This window comes from Mus musculus, chromosome 9, assembly GCF_000001635.26.
Source record: "Mus musculus strain C57BL/6J chromosome 9, GRCm38.p6 C57BL/6J".
Classification (NCBI taxonomy): Eukaryota; Metazoa; Chordata; class Mammalia; order Rodentia; family Muridae; genus Mus; species Mus musculus.
Window position 1 is genome coordinate 106,813,809 of NC_000075.6, and position 21,318 is coordinate 106,835,126.

The window sequence follows — 21,318 nt, forward strand, 5'->3', positions numbered from 1 at the left end:
CCCCCAAAGGAGTCTAAAGAGGAAGACAACCAGGTACGAATCATAATTCCAAGCTCCCAGAAGTTACCGATGAGCCCTGATAATCTATCTTCAACCCCAGCTCTCTGACAGATTCCCTCACCCTCTTCAAACTAAGGCTGGTCTAGTGAGGTCTTTCAGGATCCATATTTCTCTTTTTAGTCCAAAGGCTGATTTCTGAAGTCCTAGTCATTTGCAAATTGCTCCTGGTTGACCTGGTCCTTGGCCCTGTTTGGGCGGAGTTAGCTTTGTGACTTCACAAAAATCTCTTGTGATAAGTCTGAACCCAGTGAATCAGGAGCTGGGCACAAGAGGCTCCCCTCAGGAACATCATGTGGCTTTTCATAGAGGTACACCCCCACTAATTAGGGAATGAAGAATAGCTGTCCATACGGTAAGAGCCCAGTATACCCTTTGCACCTAGCAATGTCTCTCCTCGATAGCTTTGGCTTCCAGGCCTAAGGAGGTATTCTAGGCTATATTTGGATCCTATGTCAGGGATCCAATCTGGTATAATTCAGACTTGTAGAGAGGCAGGTGGTGGTTACTCTGGGTGATGGTGGTGGTCTCTGAATGGGATAGGGGTTGTGTCTCCTCCTTGGGCATTCTTTTTCTTTTTTTAAAAATCATTTATGTATAAGTACCTCAAACACACCAGAAGAGGGCATCAGATTCCATTATAGATGGTTGTGAGCCACCATATGGTTGCTGGGAATTGAACTCAGGACCTCTGGAAGAACAGTCAGTGCTCTTAACTACTGAGCCATTATTATTCTTTTGAAATGAAAGAACTTATGGTGTGAATCTTCCATAGGGTCTGCCCAACCAAACCCCACAGTATTTTCCAATGGATCAGACCAGTGATTTCCTGCATCCTGTTGAGATCTTATAGCTATAAACATATTTGTCAACAATTCAAAGTCTTCTGGGATCTTGAAGGCAAGGCAAGTATTGCCTGTTTGATGTCAATTTCACTGCTATTTCCTCTTAAAGGAACCTGAGGCTAAAGAAACTGGGAATGATTGCTTCTAACTTTCTCTGTACCCTCTCCCCCAAACCTGCACCTGTAGCATGACCTCTGGGATGCCCAAACTCCAGAAGTCAGTGGCATGATTAGTTATTGCTTCACTAGGGGATCAAATAGGGTGGAGTGGGGGTGGGGGAGGACCTGGAAGGATATTTGGTCCCCTTCATGCTACAGTTTCTGCCTTGTGTTGGGCGAGTACACTGTGAAGAATGGCTTATGGTATGTTATCTCTGGCCACGCCCCGTGGCCTCTTCTCTGATTACATCACTATTCTGACATCGAATCCTAGGGAAGGAATTAGTGTGCTTTAGGCAAAGATTCCAAATATAGACAGCAATCCAACAGGAGATCAATATGCATGAATGGGCTGGTTTGTGGGAAGAATAAACAGGTCTAGGTTCACATCCAAGAGACTCCTTGGCCTTTACTATCGTTCAACTTTGATTAGATGTGTGGCTTTCAATGGTAAGAAAGCTCAGAGAGGGGTCTCTTTCTTCTGCTTTCTGACTCCATTACTAACTTTCAGTTCTTTGCTAGGAGAAAGAGTGGAGAAACAGGCCAAGAAGTAGCTATTCTATATTGCTAGATGTGGTCCTGTAATCCCAGAACTCTGTGGGGGGGGGTAGAGCCAAGAAGATCAGGAGCTCAAGGTCATCTTTGGCTCTCTATGTCTGTCTGTCTATCTATCTATCTATCTATCTATCTATCTATCTATCTATCTATCTATCTATCTATCTATCACCTATCTATTTAGAACAACATCAAGGCCAGTCTGGGTGGAAAATGGCATTCTACTACTTGCCAGGGCTATTGCTGACACCGTGCTCCGGGATTTCCATATGGAGCTTACTTCTGTAAATGTGGAAAACCTGCATTCCTCTATAGTCATCAAAGGGACAAAGTAACCAACCAGAGCGAAGGTTGTGGGAAGTAGGGATGGGGTACTTAGTGGCAAACAGGTTAAACACTTTATATTTAACTTTCATAACAGTGCTGGGAGAGAGCCTTATTTTCAATCAGAAAATTGAAGCTCAAGAGACATGAAGTAACTTAAAGCCCCAGAGCTGGTGAAAAGGGAATCGTAGCATTTTAGCTTTTCTATTGTGATAAAAACATCCTGACAGAAACTAACAGGGAGGAACAGGTTTATCTCACCTTACAGGGTATGGGTCTATCACCGAGGGAAGCCAGGGTAGGAAATCAGATCAGGAACCTGGAAGTAAGAACATGAACAGAGGCCATAGAGAAACCTTGCTTGCTGTCTTGCTCTCCCATGGCTTGATTTGTACCTAGGACAACCAGCCCAGGGATGGCACCGCCTACAATGGGCTGGACCCTTCAATAGCAATCAATATTTAAAAAAGAAAAAAATCAGATTTGCCTACTGGCCACTGTTATTGGAGGCATTTTCTCAATTGGGAGTCCTTCTTCCTAAATGACTAGCTGTGTCAGGCTCACATAAACTAACCAGAAAAAGAAGTATTGGGGCTGGTCTGTTTGCCACCAAAGCTGCCTGGAATCATAGAACCATCTACTTCTCCAAATTCTCCTAAACGGTTTCCTTATTTCTAATGATCAGTGACACAGTTGAGTCAGAGACAGGGATTTGAGCCTGATTATTGATCATCCAGTTTTAGATAAAGGATCCTGCATTGTTTTGGATGGAATCTTGCTATCTAGTCCACCTGGCCCAGCCCGTTCTGGAACTTCTCTATGTAGTCCAGATTGGCCTTGAACTTAATATCCATCTACTTTTTGTTTTTGAACAGGGTTTCTGTGTAGCCTCTGTTTCTCTTTGTAGACCAGACTGGCCTTGAAAGCACAGAGATTCACCTGCCTTGACTCCGGAATGCTTGGAGGCATTAAAGGCATGTGCTGTCACCTAGGCTTGAGATAGGGTTTTACTATATAGCCAAGGGTTATTTTTTAACTCTTTCTTTTAAAGGATTTATTTATTTATTTTATGTATATGAGTACACTGTAGCCATCTTCAGACACATCAGAAGAGGGCATCAGATCCCATGGTGGTTGTGAGTCACCATGTGGTTGCTATTATCTTTGTAGAGCCTCAGTTTATTTCTCTGTTAAGTGAAGTGGTGGACAGAGATATAATTATGTAGGAGTGCCCTCTCTACCCACATTCTGGGGGGAAGATTGGGAAGCTTGGGGGAGCTGGAGGACAGTTGGAGTTCACTAGGTGGGTCAACTAGTGCATGACTGAGATTTCCTTTTTGTCTAGGCTGGGGTCCCCAGAGCTTGGAAGCACTGATACTATTTTCAGAAACATCTGTGATGCTGGTAGCTTAGTTTTGTTCAATTAACAGAGCATTAAGCAGATGAAAGATTCATCTAGCTTCAGTGAGTTCCAGAAGAAAGCAGGGGGTATTGGGTAGCACCAGGGTAGGGCGAACCTAGAAAGGAGGCACTTGGAGAAAAGTAGTTATAGAAGGAGGTGGAGCTTGAGGCCCAGAGGATGCTACTGTGGATTTTTCTATTTTTTTTTAAAGATTTATTTATTATTATACATAAGAACACTGTAGCTGTCTTCAGACGCACCAGAAGAGGGCATCAGATCTCATTACGGGTAGTTGTGAGTCACCATGTGGTTGCTGAGATTTGAACTCAGGACCTTTGGAAGAGCAGTCAGTGCTCTTACCCACTGAGCCATCTCGCCAGCCCCAGATTTTTTTCTTTATAAATAACAGGCACACTTGTGACAGGGATAGGTAGATTATGTCTAGGATTGTTACCCTTGATTCTGGGGCTGGAGCTGGGGTGCCTCTTGTCCTTTTATTGTCTTTTTTTTTTTTTTTTTTTGGTTTTTCGAGACAGGGTTTCTCTGTTTAGCTCTGGCTGTCCTGGAACTCACTTTGTAGACCAGGCTGGCCTTGAACTCAGAAATCTGCCTGCCTCTGCCTCCCGTTTTATTGTCTTAAAACACTGTCTCTGTTCATACATGTGTGCATGGCAGTACAGGCTAGCCCTTCACTTTTTAAAATGACTTTTTAAAATTTTATGTGCACTGGTGTTCTGCCTGCACGTGCGTATGTGAGGATCCCCTGGAACAGGAATTACACTTATAAAATGCCATGTGGGTGCTGGGAATTGAACTTTGGTCCTCTGGAAGAATATCTAGTACTCTTAAGCACTGAGCCATCTCTCCAGCACCTCCCCCCCCAACCCTTTATTTTCAAAACTATCTCTTTTTTTTTGTTTTGTTTTCTGTTTTTGAGACAGGGTTTCTCCGTGCAACAGTCCTAGCTGTCCTGAACTCACTCTGTAGACCAGGATGGCCTAGAACTCAGAGATCTGCCTGCCCCGAGTGCTGGAAAAGGCATGCCCCACCAACGTCCTGTTCCTCTTGTCCTTTCTGATTCTGGGGAGCTTAGTAAGCACGATTCCTCCCATTTCTGGCAGGGATTACTTTCCCAGTTGTCCCAGCAGGGAGAGAGGCACGAGTAGAGCACAGTAGGACAAAGCCCTCAGATATTCTACCAAAGAAGCCAAAACAAACAATCCAGGACAAAATGCTCCTTTTAAAGATTCAGATCCAATGTGCCAGAATCAAGCTAGGTGCGCAGGCCTGGGTTATCTGTGGTTTTGTGTTTCTGTGTGCTTAGGCGTGAAAGTTGGCTCTAAACACGGGTGCCTAATACATACACACACACACACACACACACTTTTCTATCTAGCCATGTGGGTAATACCCCTCCTGTGAAATAGCCAATGATTGAATCTGGAATATGTAGCTAGGGACGCCTGGGTGCTGCTCTTTCTTTCCAGAATGGGAGTCTGGAGTGCTTGGCCGCATGTGGCTGTGGTTTTACACAGTGTTCAGAGTGAGGGAGAGAGGGCTGCAAAAGTTCTAGGGTGGAGATTATTTTTGGAGACAAGGTCTCATGTGTCTCACGTTTGCCTCAAAGTTGGTGTGTTAGCCAAGGATGATCTTGAATTTTTGATCCTCACCTCTCCACTCATGTGCTGGGACTGGCGGCTTGCACTGCCATGTCCAGCTCTTTCTTTTCTTCTCTTCTCTTCTCTTCTCTTCTCTTCTCTTCTCTTCTCTTCTCTTCTCTTTTCTTTTCTTTCTCTCTCTCTCTCTTTCTTTTTGGTTTTTTTGAGACACGGTTTCTCTGTGCAGCCCTGGCTGTCCTGGAACTCACTCTGTAGATCAGGCTGGCCTCGAACTCAGAAATCCGCCTGCCTCTGCCTCCCAAGTGCTGGGATTAAAGGCGTGCGCCACCACTGCCTGGCTGATTTTTTTTTTTTTTCAACATAGGGTTTTTTTTGAGTGGCCCTGGGTGTCCTGGAATTCTCTCTATAGACCAGGTTGGCCTCAAACTCTAGAGATTTTCCTGACTCTGCCTCCTGAGTGCTGGGTTTAAAGGTGTGCGTCACTGTTGCCTGGCATGGTAGATATTCTTGAGGGAGTTGCTTCTAGACAGGCCCTGTATTTCTGCTTTTCTACTACAATCCCATTTGATGCCCCTTAAGACCTCCAATCCAGTACCCCCACACTGGGTTCCTAAAGTGGGGTAGTGCCATCTGGTGACAGAATGAGGTAGCAACTCCTGCTTTGATGAACTGGGCTTTGGGTCCTCACAAGGGCTCTTGCATCTAGACCACAGGAAGAGGTAAGGTATCCAAGGGATTGAGGATACCTGGAGGAGCCATCCCTCTACATTTTGGGCTTATAGCCCAAGAAGATATGGCAGGAAAGCTGCCTGAAATAGTATTTTAGGTGTTGTGAACTCTCTTTTTTAAGATAAAAATGTAGCTGGTCACAGTGGTACACGCCTTTATTTGCAGCACTTGGAATGCAGAGGCAGGGGAATGTCTGTGATTTCAGTGCCAGAGCTGGTCTACACAGGGGAGTACGGGACAGCTGGAGCTGGATATCGAGGCTCTGTCTTGAAAAAAAAATTAAAGATTTATTTATGTATACAAGTGTTGTACTTGCATTTATGTAGGTGCACTCCATGCATGTATGATGCCCAGAGGCCAGAAGAGGGCGTCTGATCCCCTGGAACTGAATTTCCAGGTGGTTGTGAAACCATTTGGGTACTGGGAATCAAATCCTGGTCCTCTGAAGAGCAGCCAATGCTCTTTCATGTTAGGCTCTCTCCAGCCCCCAAATCTGTATCTTTTTTTGTCTGTCTGTCTGTTTTGAGGCATTATCTATCTAAATGTAGCTCTGGCTATCCTGGAACTCAATGTGTACACCAGGCTGGCCTCTAACTCAGAGATCCACCTGCCTCTGCCTCACATGTGCTGGGATTAAAGGCATGTGACACCATGCCCAGCGAAACTCTTCATTCAACATTACTACTTTTGATTTCTCCTCCATAAAGTTGGCTAGCCTTATCTGCCCTGGTGTTGAGAATAATGAGTGTAATTAAAACATTTGATTTAGGGATGGAGAGGTGGCTGAGCAGGTAAGAGCACTGACTGCTCTTCCAGAGGTCCTGAGTTCAATTCCCAGCAACCACATAGTGGCTCACAACCATCTGTAATGGGATCTGATGCTCTCTCCTGGTGTGTCTGAAGAGAGTGACAGGCTACTCACATAAAATAAATAAATCTTAAAAAAAAAACCATTTGATTCAAGTCTGCTATAGAGTCTAAATAAATAATGGTCATTATAGCTCAAGAGACAAGATTTCAGATGCACAGGAGAAAGCTGTGTTGTAGCAAGAGCGTGATTACAAGTTATATGCCTGTAGCACTGCTATTCACCCTCTAGAATTTGTATTTCAAGCAGCTGTTACTCCAAGCACATAATTGAGTGAGGAAGGAACGAAGTGCTCAGGTGGGTGGGGGTAGGGTGGTAGTGGATTTAAGCCCTAAGATACTGGCTGCTGCTTTTCTCTTTCTTTCTTTCTTTCTTTCTTTCTTTCTTTCTTTCTTTCTTTCTTTCTTTCTTGCTTGCTTGCTTGCTTGCTTGCTTGCTTGCTTGCTTGCTTGCTTGCTTGCTTGCTTGCTTTTCTTTCTTTTCTTTCTTTGTCTCTTCTTCTTCCCCTTCCTCTTCCTGCTTTTTTTTTTTTTTTTTCCAGAGGGAAATCTCTGTAGCCCTGGCTGTCCTGGAACTCACTCTGTAGACCAGGCTGGTCTTGAACTCAGAGATCCGCCTGCCTCTGTTTCCCAAGTGCTGGGATTAAAGGCATGCGCCACTGCCACTACCACTCTTCTGATACAGGCTTAGTAACAGCCGTAGAATCTGATCATGACAAGAGGTCCACAGTGTCTTATAATTTCCACAAGAACGTATTGGCTGTAATCGCTCTATGGAAACGCACAGAACTCGCTCAGAATGCCAAGAACAATAGTGAGTTGCATGAATCCTGACGTCTGGGTAGGTTTTGTCAAGATTCTGCTCAATTGTGGAGTTATCGTAATCTTCCATGTTATCACACAGAATCGCTGGGTCAAAACCAGATCCTTCCGATGCAGCTTCCCTTTGGTTTGTGAAGTTAGGCAAGTCATTTACTGTGGGTTTCATTTTCCTTAACTCTAAAATTGATAAATTGAATTAGATGGCCTCCGTGATTAGTTGTTTTCACCAAAGGGCTTTCATTTTTCTGCCTCACATATAATACATGGTAACTGATGTTTTTTGATTCCTGTCGAATATGTTTTTAACAGAAAGACAAAGGAAAACCGACGAATTTCTAACGAGTACAGTTGTTTCTGAATACATTTGTGTGAAATGCATTCTTTGACCCTGGCATCCTTCCGAGCCTGATGTGGCAGTGTCCTACTGAGCCCTTAGATGACACAGGGTAGAATTAAGTAAATTCGGGCAGCCCGGGCTTTTAGAAAGATCTATTCCTTCCTTTACTTTTCACTTCCGCCTTAAAGAAAACTACGAATCCCAGAAGTCAATGCGCTGAGGTGGTGCTTAATGGTAGGTCTAGCGCCATCATCCCTCCCCCGCCCTTAAACGCGGAAACTTCATTTCCCAGGAGCGCTTTGATGTCCCTCGGCTCCTCCCCCTTCCCCGCTCCGGAGCCTCGCGCCAACGTTACACACCCGCGCGCGCTGAGTGCGCGCGCGACCAGTACGTAGCCTGCGAGTGACGCATAATATGTGGGCCGCTCAGGAGCCGTGGTCGCGCTGTGTGTGTGTATATGTGTGTGTGTGAGTGAGTGAGGGAGAGTGAGTGCGGGACCAGAGGCAGTGTGTGAGAACCGTGGCCGCTGGAGGGGTCGGGGGGAGAAGCGGCGGAGCCGCTCGCGAAGGTGAGCGGGGTTAGGAAGGGGCCGGCTCTCTGGCAGGGGCACGAGGAGAGCGAGCGCGCGGCCCGCTGGGCGGGAGAGTGGGCGCCGCGCTGGGGGGAGGGGCGGCACCTGCTTCGGCTGCGGGCGGCGAGGGGCTGGGCGAGCCCACCGAGGCGGCTGGGCCCGGGGCCTGACGAGGCTCTCCTTCCGAGCCCGGGCCCGGGCCCGGGGGCGGGGCCTCCGGCTCCTTCCTCCCGTCCTGTAAAGAAGCCTCTTTAGAGTAACTCTTCCGCCGGGGTGTGGAGGGCAGGGGATGCTCGCCTCTACCTAAAGGAGGTGCTCTTTGAATCTCTCTCTTCCACTCCAAGTCTCTGTCCCTCACGGGACGAGGGGCATCTTCTTTCCCATGCCGCCCGGCGGACCCCTTCAGGAACGGTGTCCCCGCCTCCAGCCTCAGTCACCTGGGCGGGCTTTTCCCTCGGTCGGCTCCGTGCCACCTCCCACTTGCACCCTCCCGGCTCTCCGACCGGGGAGGGGGCGGAGCTCGGCGGGAACCCCTCCCACTTGTACAATGCAGTAGCGAGGGGACGGGGAGAGAGGTATGTGGGTGTCCAGACGCCCAGAGTCTGACCTAAGGTTGCCTGCCAGGTTTCCCCAGCGCTTATTCCGAGGGCTTTTAGTTGTTTGTTGGGCTTTCAAGGGCATTTGCCATACTTTGTCTTCTGTTCCTAGAAAGTGTCGGTCCGTTTCCTCTTACTGCTGTGGTTTTAACATTTGATGAGGAAATACTCTTGCGGTGTGTCTAGTAGTAGTTTTTGAGGAACAAATGACTCGTTTTTTGTTTATCTTACGTTGCTCTTTTTTTTTTTTTTTTCCCGGAGCTCATTGTAGTCTAGGCTGGCTTCGAACTAAGATATCCTTTTATCTCTGCCTCTAGTATTGTAATTAAAGGCGTCTGTTACCACTGCCGGGTTTGCTGTTTTTTTTTTTTTTTTTTTTTTAACTTTCAGGCAAAGACTTTTAAGTAGCATGCACGTTTTAACTTATTGTAGCACTATCTTCCTATTGCAAGCTTTTGAAGGCTTTTTTTCTCCTTGGATTTACTGGCATTTACCTTCAAGGCTTTTATAAGCATATGTACATTTCAGTCTGATCTCAAGATTTGTGTTTTTGTTTTTTGAGACAGGGTTTCTCTGTGTAGCCTTGGTTGCCTTGAAACTCAGTTTAGACTAGCCTGGCCTCGAACTCAGATCTGCCTGCTTCTGCTTCCCCGAGCACTGGGATTAAAAGTGTAAACCAGCCGGATGGTGGTGGTGCATGCCTTTAATCCCAGCACTTGGGAGGCAGAGGCAGGCGGATTTCTGAGTTCAAAGCCAGCCTGGTCTACAGAGTGAGTTCCAGGACAGCCAGGGCTACACAGAGAAACCTTGTCTTGAAAAACCAAAAAAAAAAAAAGTGTAAACCAGCACTGCCCCACCTTAAGATTTGTGTTTGTATATAGCAGTTACTCATTAACCATTTCGAACTGGGATTTTTTTGGGTTGTTAAGGTAATTTGAGGAACTTTTTTGAGCATAGTATTTACTGTTAACAGTGTTGTGTATTTGTTATTTTTTTTTTTCTCAGAAATCCACCTGCCTCTGCCTCCCAAGTGCTGGGATTAAAGGGATGGGCCACCACTGCCTAGCATAGCCCCTCAAACTTTTAAGTAGGAAACTAAAAATAAGTGATAATCTTTCAGTTTCAACTGTTAACTGCTTGCTGTATCTTCTTGTGTTAATTTTATGGAATTTGAGCTGGTAGGTACATCACCTCTAAATACTTTGTACACATTCTTATGAGTGAGGAAATTTCATGTGTATAAATTGATATTTTAAACATTTACGAATTCATATTCTGTAATATAGAATTTTCACTAGCTCCCACAACTGTTTCTATTTAATAGAGAAGTTGAGTTTTTTTTCCCCCAAACAATTTGATACTTAGAGAAGTTAAGTAAGAATTCACAGACATTTCAGCAGAGTTGGGATTTGAGTTCTTTTAAATTGTTAATTCTTTTCTGGGATGTGTCATTTGTGTGGTCTTGAAAATCTCTCTAACTCATTTCCTTATCCATAAAAGTCACCTCACAGGGTGGCTGTGAAAATTAAGCATGTAAGTTAGTTAATTACTTAGCTCAATGTCCTGGGCTAGATATCCCAACTTGGTGACCATTGATTGTATCATCATTAGGTGTGTGTCATAACTTTTTGCATGATTCTTATAAAAAAAACATTGTAGTGGTTTATTTAAGCATTCTGGAGGCAGAGACAAGCAGATCTTTTATGTGTTCAAGGCTAGCCTGTTCTATAGAGGCTAGCTAGGGGTACATAGTTAGACTCCTGCCCTCCAAAGAAAGTATGAATTAAATGATGCATACCCACTATATTACTCCAAACAAAATGATACCTTATAAATTTTGTATTAAAGCCTTTTGATGGATGGGTCACACTCATGGTATTTATTTATTTATTTATTAGATATTTTCTTTATATACATTTCAAATGCTATCCCAAAAGTTCCCTATACCCTCCCTCCGCCCTGCTCCCCTACCCACCCACTCCCGCTTCTTGGCCCTGGCATTCCCCTGTACTGGGGCATATAAAGTTTGCAATACCAAGCGGCCTCTCTTCCCAGTGATGGCCGACTAGGCCATCTTCTGCTACGTATGCAGCTAGAAATACGAGCTCTGGGGGGGGGGTGTACTGGTTAGTTCATATTGTTGTTCCACCTATAGGGTTGCAGACTCCTTCTGCTCCTTGGGTGCTTTCTCTAGCTTCTCCATTGGGGGGCCCTGTGTTCCATCTTATAGATGACTGTGAGCATCCATTTCTGTATTTGCCAGGCACTGGCATAGCCTCATACGAGACAGGTATAACAGGGTCCCTTCAGCAAAATCTTTCTGGCATATGGGTTTTTAAAAAAATTTTTTTAAAGATTTATTTTATGTACGAGTATACTATAACTGTCTTCAGACACACCAGAAGAGGGCATCAGTTCTCATTACAGATGGTTGTGAGCCACCATGTGGTTGCTGGGAATTGAACTCAGGACCTTTGGAAGAACAGTCAGTGCACTTAACCACTAAGCCATCTCTCCAGCCCCATGCTATTTTTTATTTATATTATATATGTATGTATTTATTTAGGTATTTATTGAGACAAGGTCTCTACAAAGTACTGGCTGTCCTGGACCTCACTGTGTAGACCAGGCTATCCTCAAACTCAGTCTCTGTGTCCTGAGTGCTGAAATTAAATGTGGGCACTACTACAACACATTCATGCTTAAAAAATATTTTTAACATTTATTTTTGTGTGGATGGGTATGGGCATGCTTATGTGGAAGGCAAAGAACAACTTGGGAATATGTATTTTCCCCTTCCATAATACAGGTTAGGTTCATATTTCCCCCAGGAAAGTCATTTTTCAACAGTTACAGTGAACATTAGACAGGGATCACTAGAAAATAACACTGGCCGGGAGGTGGTGGTGCATGCCTTTAATCCCAGCACTTGGGAGGCAGAGGCAGGCAGATTTCTGAGTTCGAGCCCAGCCTGGTCTACAAAGTGAGTTCCAGGACAGCCAGGGCTACACAGAGAAACCCTGTCTCGAAAAAACCAAAAATAAAAAATAAGAAAAGGAAAATACCACTGATGTATCATACAGACTCAGGATTAAACCTAGGGGGCTTTCTAAATGCTAGGTAAGCCACTTAATGACATCAGTGGGTGGAGAGTTGTCTTAGCTTTTAAAAGCACTTGCTATTCTTGTAGAGGAACTAGTTCAGTTTCCAACACCCATGGCAGCTCACAACAGTCCACTTCATAGTTCTTGTTCTAGGATATCCTATGCCCTCTCTGTCATCTACAAATATATACATATATAGGCAAACACTCATACACATAAAAAAAGTTATGTCTTAGTATGTGTAAATGGAGGGCACTTGTATTTGTGGTTTGCATTTAGAGATCAGAAGACAATTTTTGGGCTTCAGTTCTTTCTACCATGTGGGTCTCAGGGATCAAACTGGTCATCAGTTTAAACAGCAGGCACATTTACTACTGAGTTACATGGCAGGCCTTTGTTTTATTTAAACTCACTATAGCCAAAAATAACCTTGACTTTCCCCCCTATATGTTTTCCTTAGTAACTCCTTTGTGTGTGTGTGTTTCTGCATGTATGTTTCGTTTGACTGTTGACTACTTTATAGTCTTGTCTCCCTTACAAGTATATGCCATCATGCCTGTGTAGCTCTGGCTGTCCAGGAACTTGTTCTGTAAACAAGGCTTCCCTTGAACTCAGAGATCTGCCTGCCTATGTATGACTCCTAAGTGCTAGAATTAAAGGTGTATGGGTATGGTACCACCAGATTGAGTTTATATATAGGTATTTGTATATGTTACTTTATAATATATACATAATATATTTATATACAATATACTTGTATAAATACATGCATAATATACATAAATACACACACACATATGAGCACAGACCCAGGGTTTTGTGGTGGTAGGCAAATGCTTTATTACAGTAGAGCTGGATCTGCAGCCTCTGTGTGTGTTTCTAAGTTGAGTTGTAATATTTTACTTTTTACTTTTTTTTTTTTTTTTAAGATTTTATTTATTTCCGGGCAGTGGTGGCACACGCCTTTAATCCCAGCACTTGGGAGGCAGAGGCAGGCGGATTTCTGAGTTCGAGGCTGGTGTGGTCTACAAAGTGAGTTCCAGGGCTATACAGAGAAACCCTGTCTTGAAAAACCAAAAAAAAAAAAAAAAAGATTTTATTTATTAATGTGTATAAGTTCTGAATCTGCATATAAACCTACATACTAGAAGAGGGTATTAGATCTCAGTACAGATGGTTGTGAACCATCATGTGGTTGCTGGGAATTGAACTCAGCAATCTGGAGGAGCAGTCAATGCTCTTAACAGCTGAGCCATATCTCCAGCCCCAAAGTTTACTGTTTTAATGCCTCTGAGTTCACATTCATTACAGCTGCTTTCTTGTTCTTTAAAAACATTTTTTTCTTTAAATTGTGCTTTAAAACTTTTTCTTTAAATTTTCTTTAAAATGTGGAGGAACCTTGAAAATGTTAATGCATCAGGCATGATGGTACACTTGTGATCCCAGGCCTCAGGATGCTAAAGTTGAACCGCCATGAGTTTAAGTTCAAATTGCATAGTAACATTTTATCTCAAAACCAACCCAACCCAACCCAACCCTATGGGCCCCCTTGAGTGACAGGCCCAAAAGGCCTAGGACTCAGGAAGCTGGACTAGGAATATTGAAGGTTCAGGGTCTACTTGGGGGACAGATTAAGGACAACCTGGGCAACCTTTTCTTGTCTCAAAACAACAACAACAAAATTCTACAAAACCCCCAAAAAACCTAAACTAAAATATCAACAACCCTAAACAAACACTGGGGATGTAGCTCAGTGTTAGAGTGATTGCTTACCATGTTTGACTCTAGAATTCCTAGTATCAAACATCAAAATAAACCAAGCTTTAGGGATATAGTTCAGTAATATTACTGAGTTCTTAACATGAGCAAGGCCCTGGCCCTTTACTGTCAAGAACAGAAAAAGTGCCAAGTGGAAGAAAGTGAAAACAGTAAAAATTAACAATGTGTGTGTGTTCCAGAAGGCTCATTGCTTAAGGGCATTCCTTCATTGTTTTCCTCCTTTTTTTTTTTTTTTTTTTTTTTAAATCAAGATAGGGTTTCTCTGCATAGCCCTGTATCCCTGGCTATCCTTGAACTCTTTGTAGACTACCTTAGCTTCAGACTCAGAGATCTACCTGCCTTTGCCTCCCAAGTGCCAGAACTAAAGGCGTGCATCCTCCACACCTGGCTTGTTCTTTTTGAGACAGAATCTTTATCTTTCAGCATGTAGTCCTTCCTGACTGTCCTGGAACTTAGACAGATGGTCCTGCTTTTGCCTCTGGGATTAAAGGCATTTGTGATAGCGCATCTGGCTTTTTTTTTTTTTAATTTATTTTATTTTTTTAAACCTCCATTAAAAATATGGGAAAAAATGGCTGAAGAGATGGCTCAGTGGTTAAGAGCACTGACTGTTCTTACAAAGGTCCTGAGTTCAATTCCCAGCAACTACTTGATGGCTCACAACCATCTATATTGGGATCCGATGCCCTCTTCTGGTGTATCTGAAGACAGACAGCTACAATGTATTTGTAGACATAGAATAAATAATTCTTCAAAAAATATGAAAAAAATGAAAAGGGCTGGATTATTCTTACATGGTAGAGCAGTTGTCTAGCATGCATGAAGCTCTGAGTTCAAGCCTCAGCACTTTTATAACTTACTGTGATGGTTACATATCTCTAATTCTAGTACTTGGGAGATAGAGGTAGGAGGATAAAAAATCAAGGTAATTCTTGGGTACCGAGTTTAAAATTATCCTGTCTCAAAAAAAAAAGTAACCTAGTGTGGTGACTTCATAGTGAGAGCTAGGTCAGCTGGAGCTGCAAGTGAAAGCCTGTCTCCCCACTTCCCAAGATTGTAGATTCACAACCCAGTGGCATTTAGTAAATTCACAATGCATTGCAGCCTCACCTTTTTAGTTTCAAGCCTTTATTTATTTATTTTGTTTTTTTTTTTTTTGCTATTCAAGACAGGGTTTCTCTGTGTAGTCCTGGCTGTCCTAAAACTCAGTTTGTAGACCAGGCTGGTTTCGAACTTAGTTAGATTTTCTTGCTTTTGAGTGCTTGGATTAAAGGTGTGCACCACCACTGCCTGGCAGGCATTTTTTTTTTCCCACACACTGACATAATTTCTATGTGTGGCCCTAGCTGGAGTAAAACTGATTGTATAGACCAGGCTAGTCTCTCCCTGGTCCAGCTTATCCCTTACCTACTCCCGTTCACACTTTTTGTGGGAACTATGTCAAATATGTTTGTTCTGTTCATTTCTTACTGTTTTGTCTTCTTTAGGCCAAGTCATGACTACAGTAGTGGTACATGTGGACTCCAAAGCTGAGCTCACTACCCTGCTGGAGCAGTGGGAAAAGGACCATGGCAGTGGCCAGGATATGGTACCAATCCTTACCAGGTAAGAATCATTTGTTGTTTTTTTTTCATAGAAAACTGGCCTGTTTTTTCATATACACAAAACTATTTAAAAAAAAATAGGTGTGTTGGGGTTAACAAAATGGCTGAGCAGTTAAGAACACTTGTTATTCATGTAGAGTTTGTTTCCCAGCACCCATGTTGGGCTGCTTGTAACTGCCTGTAACTCCAGCTCTCATACCTTCTCTGTGGGTACCCTTAATGCATGTACACACACACACACACACACACACACACACACACACACACACACACACATGCAGATTAAAAAAAGGCAGGCGTTGGAGGAAAATATAAGAATATTTTGACAGACTCTGATTTTTTTTTCTTCTCTTTGCTGATTTGTTTGGTTTTGTTTTTGAGACAGGGTTTCTCTGTGTAGCTCTCACTGTCATGGAACTCAGTCTGTAGACCAGGCTGGTGGAACTCAAAAGATGTCCTGGCCTCTGCTTCTGGACGCGTGCCACCACTTCCTGGTTCAATTTTGTTTTTTGTTTTTTGTTTTTTTTTTTTAATTCGGGCATGTGGCTGTACACTTGTAATCTCATTGTTGTGAAGGTAGAAACTGGACAATCTCTGAGGCTGGCTGGTCAGCCTCCCTTTCCTGTTGGGTGAGTTCCAGTCCAGTAAGAGACCTTGCCCCAGAGAAAAACCACATAGATTGCATCCCTGAGGAATGACACTTGAGATTGTCTCCTGGCCTCCACACATACGTTCACATGTGTGCCCATACATACACAAGGAAAATAAGGAGTTCATGAAAGAAAGGAACTTATCACCACATGGATACTTTCTTAGAAGGATCTTGACATAGTAAGACTTTATATGATTCTATGTAGTTGAAATCCTGGAACAGGCAAAACTAATCTTTTATAAAAGCAAAAGAATATTTACTTGGGCCATGGTAGAGGCCTAGAGGGTGGAAGAAACATTATAGGCTAACAAAATAGAACATGGAATGGCCCTGAAGCAGGAATGAACTTGGATTCTGTGACTAGCAGAGAGGGCCATGTGTTTGAAGTTTAATAAAATATTAGAGATCGAAGAATAGAAGAGGCTTTCACAGAAGTGGTTGGTAGATGCTAGATAATCGCAGGCCATCATACTACTTGGACTTAATTTAAGGAATATAGTTAGTCCCTGGATGCTGGAGACCAAATTGTGCTAGGTAAAACAGAGAAATAGGAAACAAGAGTTGAGAAATGGGTATTAGAAAGTTCAGATAGTTAGTGGTGGCAGGCATGTTAGTTCATGCCTGTCTGGAAATGAAGGTTTCATGAGGACTTGTTGGCTAAAGTTTCTGAGGTGGTGGTGGTTTGTAATGCAAGAAGTCTGATTATAAATTATTTTATGAGGTGATTACTTAGACTTTGTTATTCATCAGGAAAATCATACTTTTCTAACTTTGTGTTTTGCCCCTTCACTATTGATTGATCATGGTACACTTCTGAATTTTAGCTTTTTTTTCTGACGTGGTTTTACTGTATGGGTCTGACTGTCCTGATGATGTTTACTAGCTAGCCCAGGTTGCCCTTGAACTTAAAGCAGGCCTCCTGCCTTAACCTTCTGAGTGTTGGGATTCTAGGTACGTATTACAATGCCTGGTATTTTTTCATGTGCTTGTTCAGAGTTAACTTGTTGACTCTTTTCCTTTTGTGCTAGAATGTCTGAATTAATTGAAAAAGAAACTGAAGAATATCGTAAAGGAGATCCAGATCCATTTGATGATCGACATCCTGGTAAGATGTGTATACTTACACCTGATATTTTTATTTTTATTGTTTTAATATTTATTTATTTATTATATGTAAGCACACTGTAGCTGTCTTCAGACACTCCAGAAGAGGGCATCAGATTTTTTTTGTTATGGATGGTTGTGAGCCACCATGTGGTTGCTGGGATTTGAACTGAGGACCTTTGGAAGAGCAGTCGGCGCTTTTAACCTCTGAGCCATCTCACCAACCCCCTTTTATTTTCTATTTTGAAAGAGGATCTTGTTTTGTTGCTCAGACAGATCTAAAACTCTTAGTTCTCTCTCCATAGCCCCTGAGTAGCTGAGATACAAGCATGTTCCACTGTGCTCATGTGTTCTTTCTTAGAAAAGAAAATTGTTGGGCCTTACAAATAGTTTGGTGGGTAAAAGTACCTGCTGCAAGCTTGAAAACTTGAATCCCTGGAGCACACATTAAGGTAGAAGGAGAGAACGGTTTCTCAGGATTATCACCTGATTTCCACACATGTGCCTAAGCACTGTGGCGTGTTCAATTCCCAGCAACCACATGGTGGCTCACAACCATCTGTAATGGGAGCCAATATCATCTTCTGGTGTGTCTGAAGACAGCTACAGTGAACTCATATACATAAAATAAATAAATCTTTTTAAAAGAAAATTGCTAATAGTACTTTTCAATTGAGATAGCATCCTCAATGGTAAATTTTAAGTTCTTAAATTTTGCGGGGCATGGTAGCACATGTCTTTAATCCCAGCACTCAGGAGTCAGAGGTTGTAAATCTCTGAATTCAAGGAGTTCCAGGTTAGTCAGGAGGACGAATTACATAGTGAAACCCTCTTTAAAAAAAAAGCCCAAAAGCAGAAAACAGAATAAAGCAACAACTCAAATTTGTTACGCTACCTCCCTCCCTCTCTCTCTCTCTCTCTCTTTCTTTCTAGATTTATTTATTGTTATATGTAAGTACACTGTAGCTGTCTTCAGACACCCCAGAAGAGGGAGTCAGATCTCATTACAGATGGTTGTGAGCCACTATGTGGTTGCTGGGATTTGAACTCAGGACCTTTGGAAGAGCAGTTGTTGCTCTTAACCTCTGAACCATCTCTCCAGCCCCTGTTAAGCTATTTCTGAAGTGTGGGGCAAGGAAGAAAAATAAGGATCTAGTAAAATTGAGATATTTGTGATGGTTATAGATCAAATAGAACATAAGTAACTTAAGGAATTAAATTAGGTATACTTTTAAAAGACTTGGATCTCTTTTCTAATCTTTTAATTTATTTTGTGTGTGTGTGTGTGTATGTGGTACATTCCCCCACATCCCCCACACTCCCCAGGACAGGATTTCTAGGTGTAGCCCTGGCTGTCCTGGATCTCATTCTATAGACCAAGGCTGGCCTTGAACTCAGAGCTCTGTCTGCCTCTGCCTCTGCCTCTTTTTTTTTTTTTTTTTTTAAATTTTTTAGATTTATTTATTTATATGTAAGTACACTGTAGCTATCCTCAGATACCCCAGAAGAGGGCATCAGATTTTGTTATGGATGGTTGTGAACCACCATGTGGTTGCTGGGATTTGAACTCGGGACCTTTGGAAGAGCAGTTGGCGCTCTTAACCACTGAGCCATCTCACCAGCTCTGCCTCTTAAGTGTTGGGATTAGAGTATGATATTACCAACTTGCCCATGTTTAACTTTTGAAAAAGCAAAACAGGATTTCATTGAACCTCTATCTGAAATAATTATCCTTGTATTTGTGAGGAAATACAGTTGACAGTTGTGAGCTGCCATGTAGTTCTTGATACTGAATCTGGGTCTTCTGCAAGAACAGCAATTGTTGTTAACCACTGAATCATCTCTTCAGTCTGCCACCCCCTTTTTAAGAAAACTCTAGTGTAATCTTGAAGCTTATCTAGATCCAGAATGCCATTATTTAATTCAGTATTGTTTTGGAGTCAGTATACTGAGCAGTGGGAAGATCAGTGTCTTAAAGAGTTTATATTACATTAGAATTTAAAGACTTTTATTTTTAAAAAGATTTATTTATTTATTTATTTATTATGTGTTAAGTATACTGTTGCTGTCTTCAGACACAACAGAAGAGAGCATCAGATCTCATTAAGGATGAGCCACCATGTGGTTCCTGGGATTTGAACTCAGAACCTTTGGAAGAATAGTTGGTACTCTTAACCTGAGCCATCTCTCCAGCCCTTAAAGACTTTTAATATCTTTGTGTGCATGTATGTTCTCAACATATATGTGTGTGTGTGTGTGTATTTATTGTACATACACACACAGTTTGTGAGTGCACTTTAATGTTGGGAAACGTGCATGTAGAGGCCAGAAGTTACCTTAAGATGTGGTCCCTCCCAGCACTTGGGAGGCAGAGGCAGATGGATCTCTTGAGTTCGAGGCCAGCCTGGTCTACAAATATAGCCGGGGCTATACAGAGAAACCCTGTCTCGAAAAACAACAACAAAAAAACCCCAAAACCAAAAAGTATGCATGTGTCATTGTGTGCCTGACTTTCTTTCCACTTCCTTTTCTTCTTCCTCTCCTCTCTAACTCACAAAAAGTTAATAGACTCTGAACCTCTAGAGAAAAGAACTCAAGTATCTAAGTTTCTTTTCCCCTGCTGCTATCAGCAGGAGTTTTGTCAGAAGCCATCAGCTTTTGGCCCTGAATAGCTAGAGAGAGCCAAATCGCCAAAAGTCATGAGCTTTTTGCTCCAAATGCTGCCTTCCATGGGTACCTGACTCATGTTTGCATGGGAAACACTTTAATGCCTAATCTATCTACTCAGCCCCTAGAGATGGAGTCCTTTAAAAGAATTGCTGGCTGGTAGTGATGCATAGCTAGTGCCACACAGAGAAACTGTCTTGAAAACCAGAAGAGAAAAATATTGTTGCTACTGCTTTTTCTTCCTTTTGAGGCAGGGTCTCTTATAGTTCTAGATGACTGGAACTCGCTGTGTAAACCAGGCTGGCCTCATAGTCATCGAGATCTGCTTGCCTCTGCCTCCCAAATGTTGGAATTAAAGGTGTGTGCCACCATTTCTAGCCCTAAAAATGTTTTTTACTAAATTTCCTCACAAGAATCTTATCTTTGTTTTTGTTTATTTTTGCTGACAGTTTACTAGCCATAGTTAGAAGAATGCAGATATTATTTCATAGGTCTAATTTGTTTGATGGGGCTTACTATTCTTTTGTGTCTCCCTATTATTTTGGTAGGTCGAGCTGATCCAGAGTGTATGCTGGGCCATTTGCTGAGAATACTCTTCAAGAATGATGATTTCATGAATGCGGTAGGTTTGCTTTTTCTTTTCTTCCAGAAACTTTTGTCTTTAGACATTTATTTAATAGTTTTCTGTTGTGTAAAACTTTGTTAAAGTTGAACATAGAGGGAGTAGTGTTTTTTTTTTTTTTTTAAATTTGGCTATTGAATAAGTAATTGAGCTTCTTCCTTTTTTTTTAAGATTTTAAAAGATTTATTTACTTATTTATTATTATATGTAAGTACGTGTAGCTGACTTCAGACACTCCAGAAAAGGGAGTCAGATCTCATTACGGATAGTTGTGAGCCACCATGTGGTTGCTGGGGTTTGAACTCCGGACCTTCAGAAGAGCGGTTGGGTGTTCTTACCCACTGAGCCATCTCACCAGCCCCTGAGCTTCTTTCTTGACAAAGTTCTGGTTGTGATACAATTATTCTGTTTGGTGTGTACTGTGTTTAGTGTGAAGCATTGGTAAAGGCTTTAAGGTGTCCATTCCATACTCATTTCTCAGGGTTGTGTTGATTGGGAATGTAATGTCTTTTTAGATTCTTTTTTTCTTTTTTTATTCTTTTGGTTTTTGAGACAGGGTTCCTCTATATAGCCCTGGCTGTCCTGGAACTCGCTTTGTAGACCAGGCTGGCCTGGAACTCAGAAATCCGCCTGCCTCTGCCTCCCAAGTGCTGGGATTAAAGGTGTGCGCCACCACGCCCGGCTGTCTTTTTAGATTCTTGAATGGAAAAGGAACATTGACATACATTGTATGACTTTGCACTAATGCTATTGTGTGTTCTGGTATGTGAGCGGATAGATAGAAAGATTCTTTCTGTCTGTTGTGAAGAGTAAATGAGTGTATGTGTGTATATACATGTTAATATATATATTTCAGTTCCTCAAAATGACTAGCTCAAGAAATTGTGGATGTAAGTAATTGGAG

At 42.5% G+C, this 21,318-nt stretch overlaps 1 protein-coding gene across 6 annotated transcripts in view; it reads left to right on the plus strand.

Moving 5' to 3' along the window:
• Positions 1-360: 360 nt before the first annotated feature.
• The window catches only part of Dcaf1 (DDB1 and CUL4 associated factor 1), a 66,824-nt gene continuing 45,866 nt past the window's right edge, over positions 361-21,318 (plus strand). For 3 of the 6 annotated variants that reach the window (XR_379768.4, XM_006511753.3, XM_006511754.3), the window contains exons 1-4: positions 361-412; positions 15,253-15,370; positions 17,050-17,126; positions 20,341-20,414. Coding sequence is in view for 5 of the 6 variants with exons in the window: in XM_006511753.3 (XP_006511816.1) it covers positions 391-412; positions 15,253-15,370; positions 17,050-17,126; positions 20,341-20,414 (291 nt within the window). In the remaining variant the exon portion in view is untranslated. Of the gene's footprint in view, positions 413-8,115; positions 8,284-15,252; positions 15,371-17,049; positions 17,127-20,340; positions 20,415-21,318 lie in introns of those variants that run through there. The other 3 variants (NM_001373930.1, NM_001015507.3, NM_001373931.1) reach the window with 1 other exon arrangement.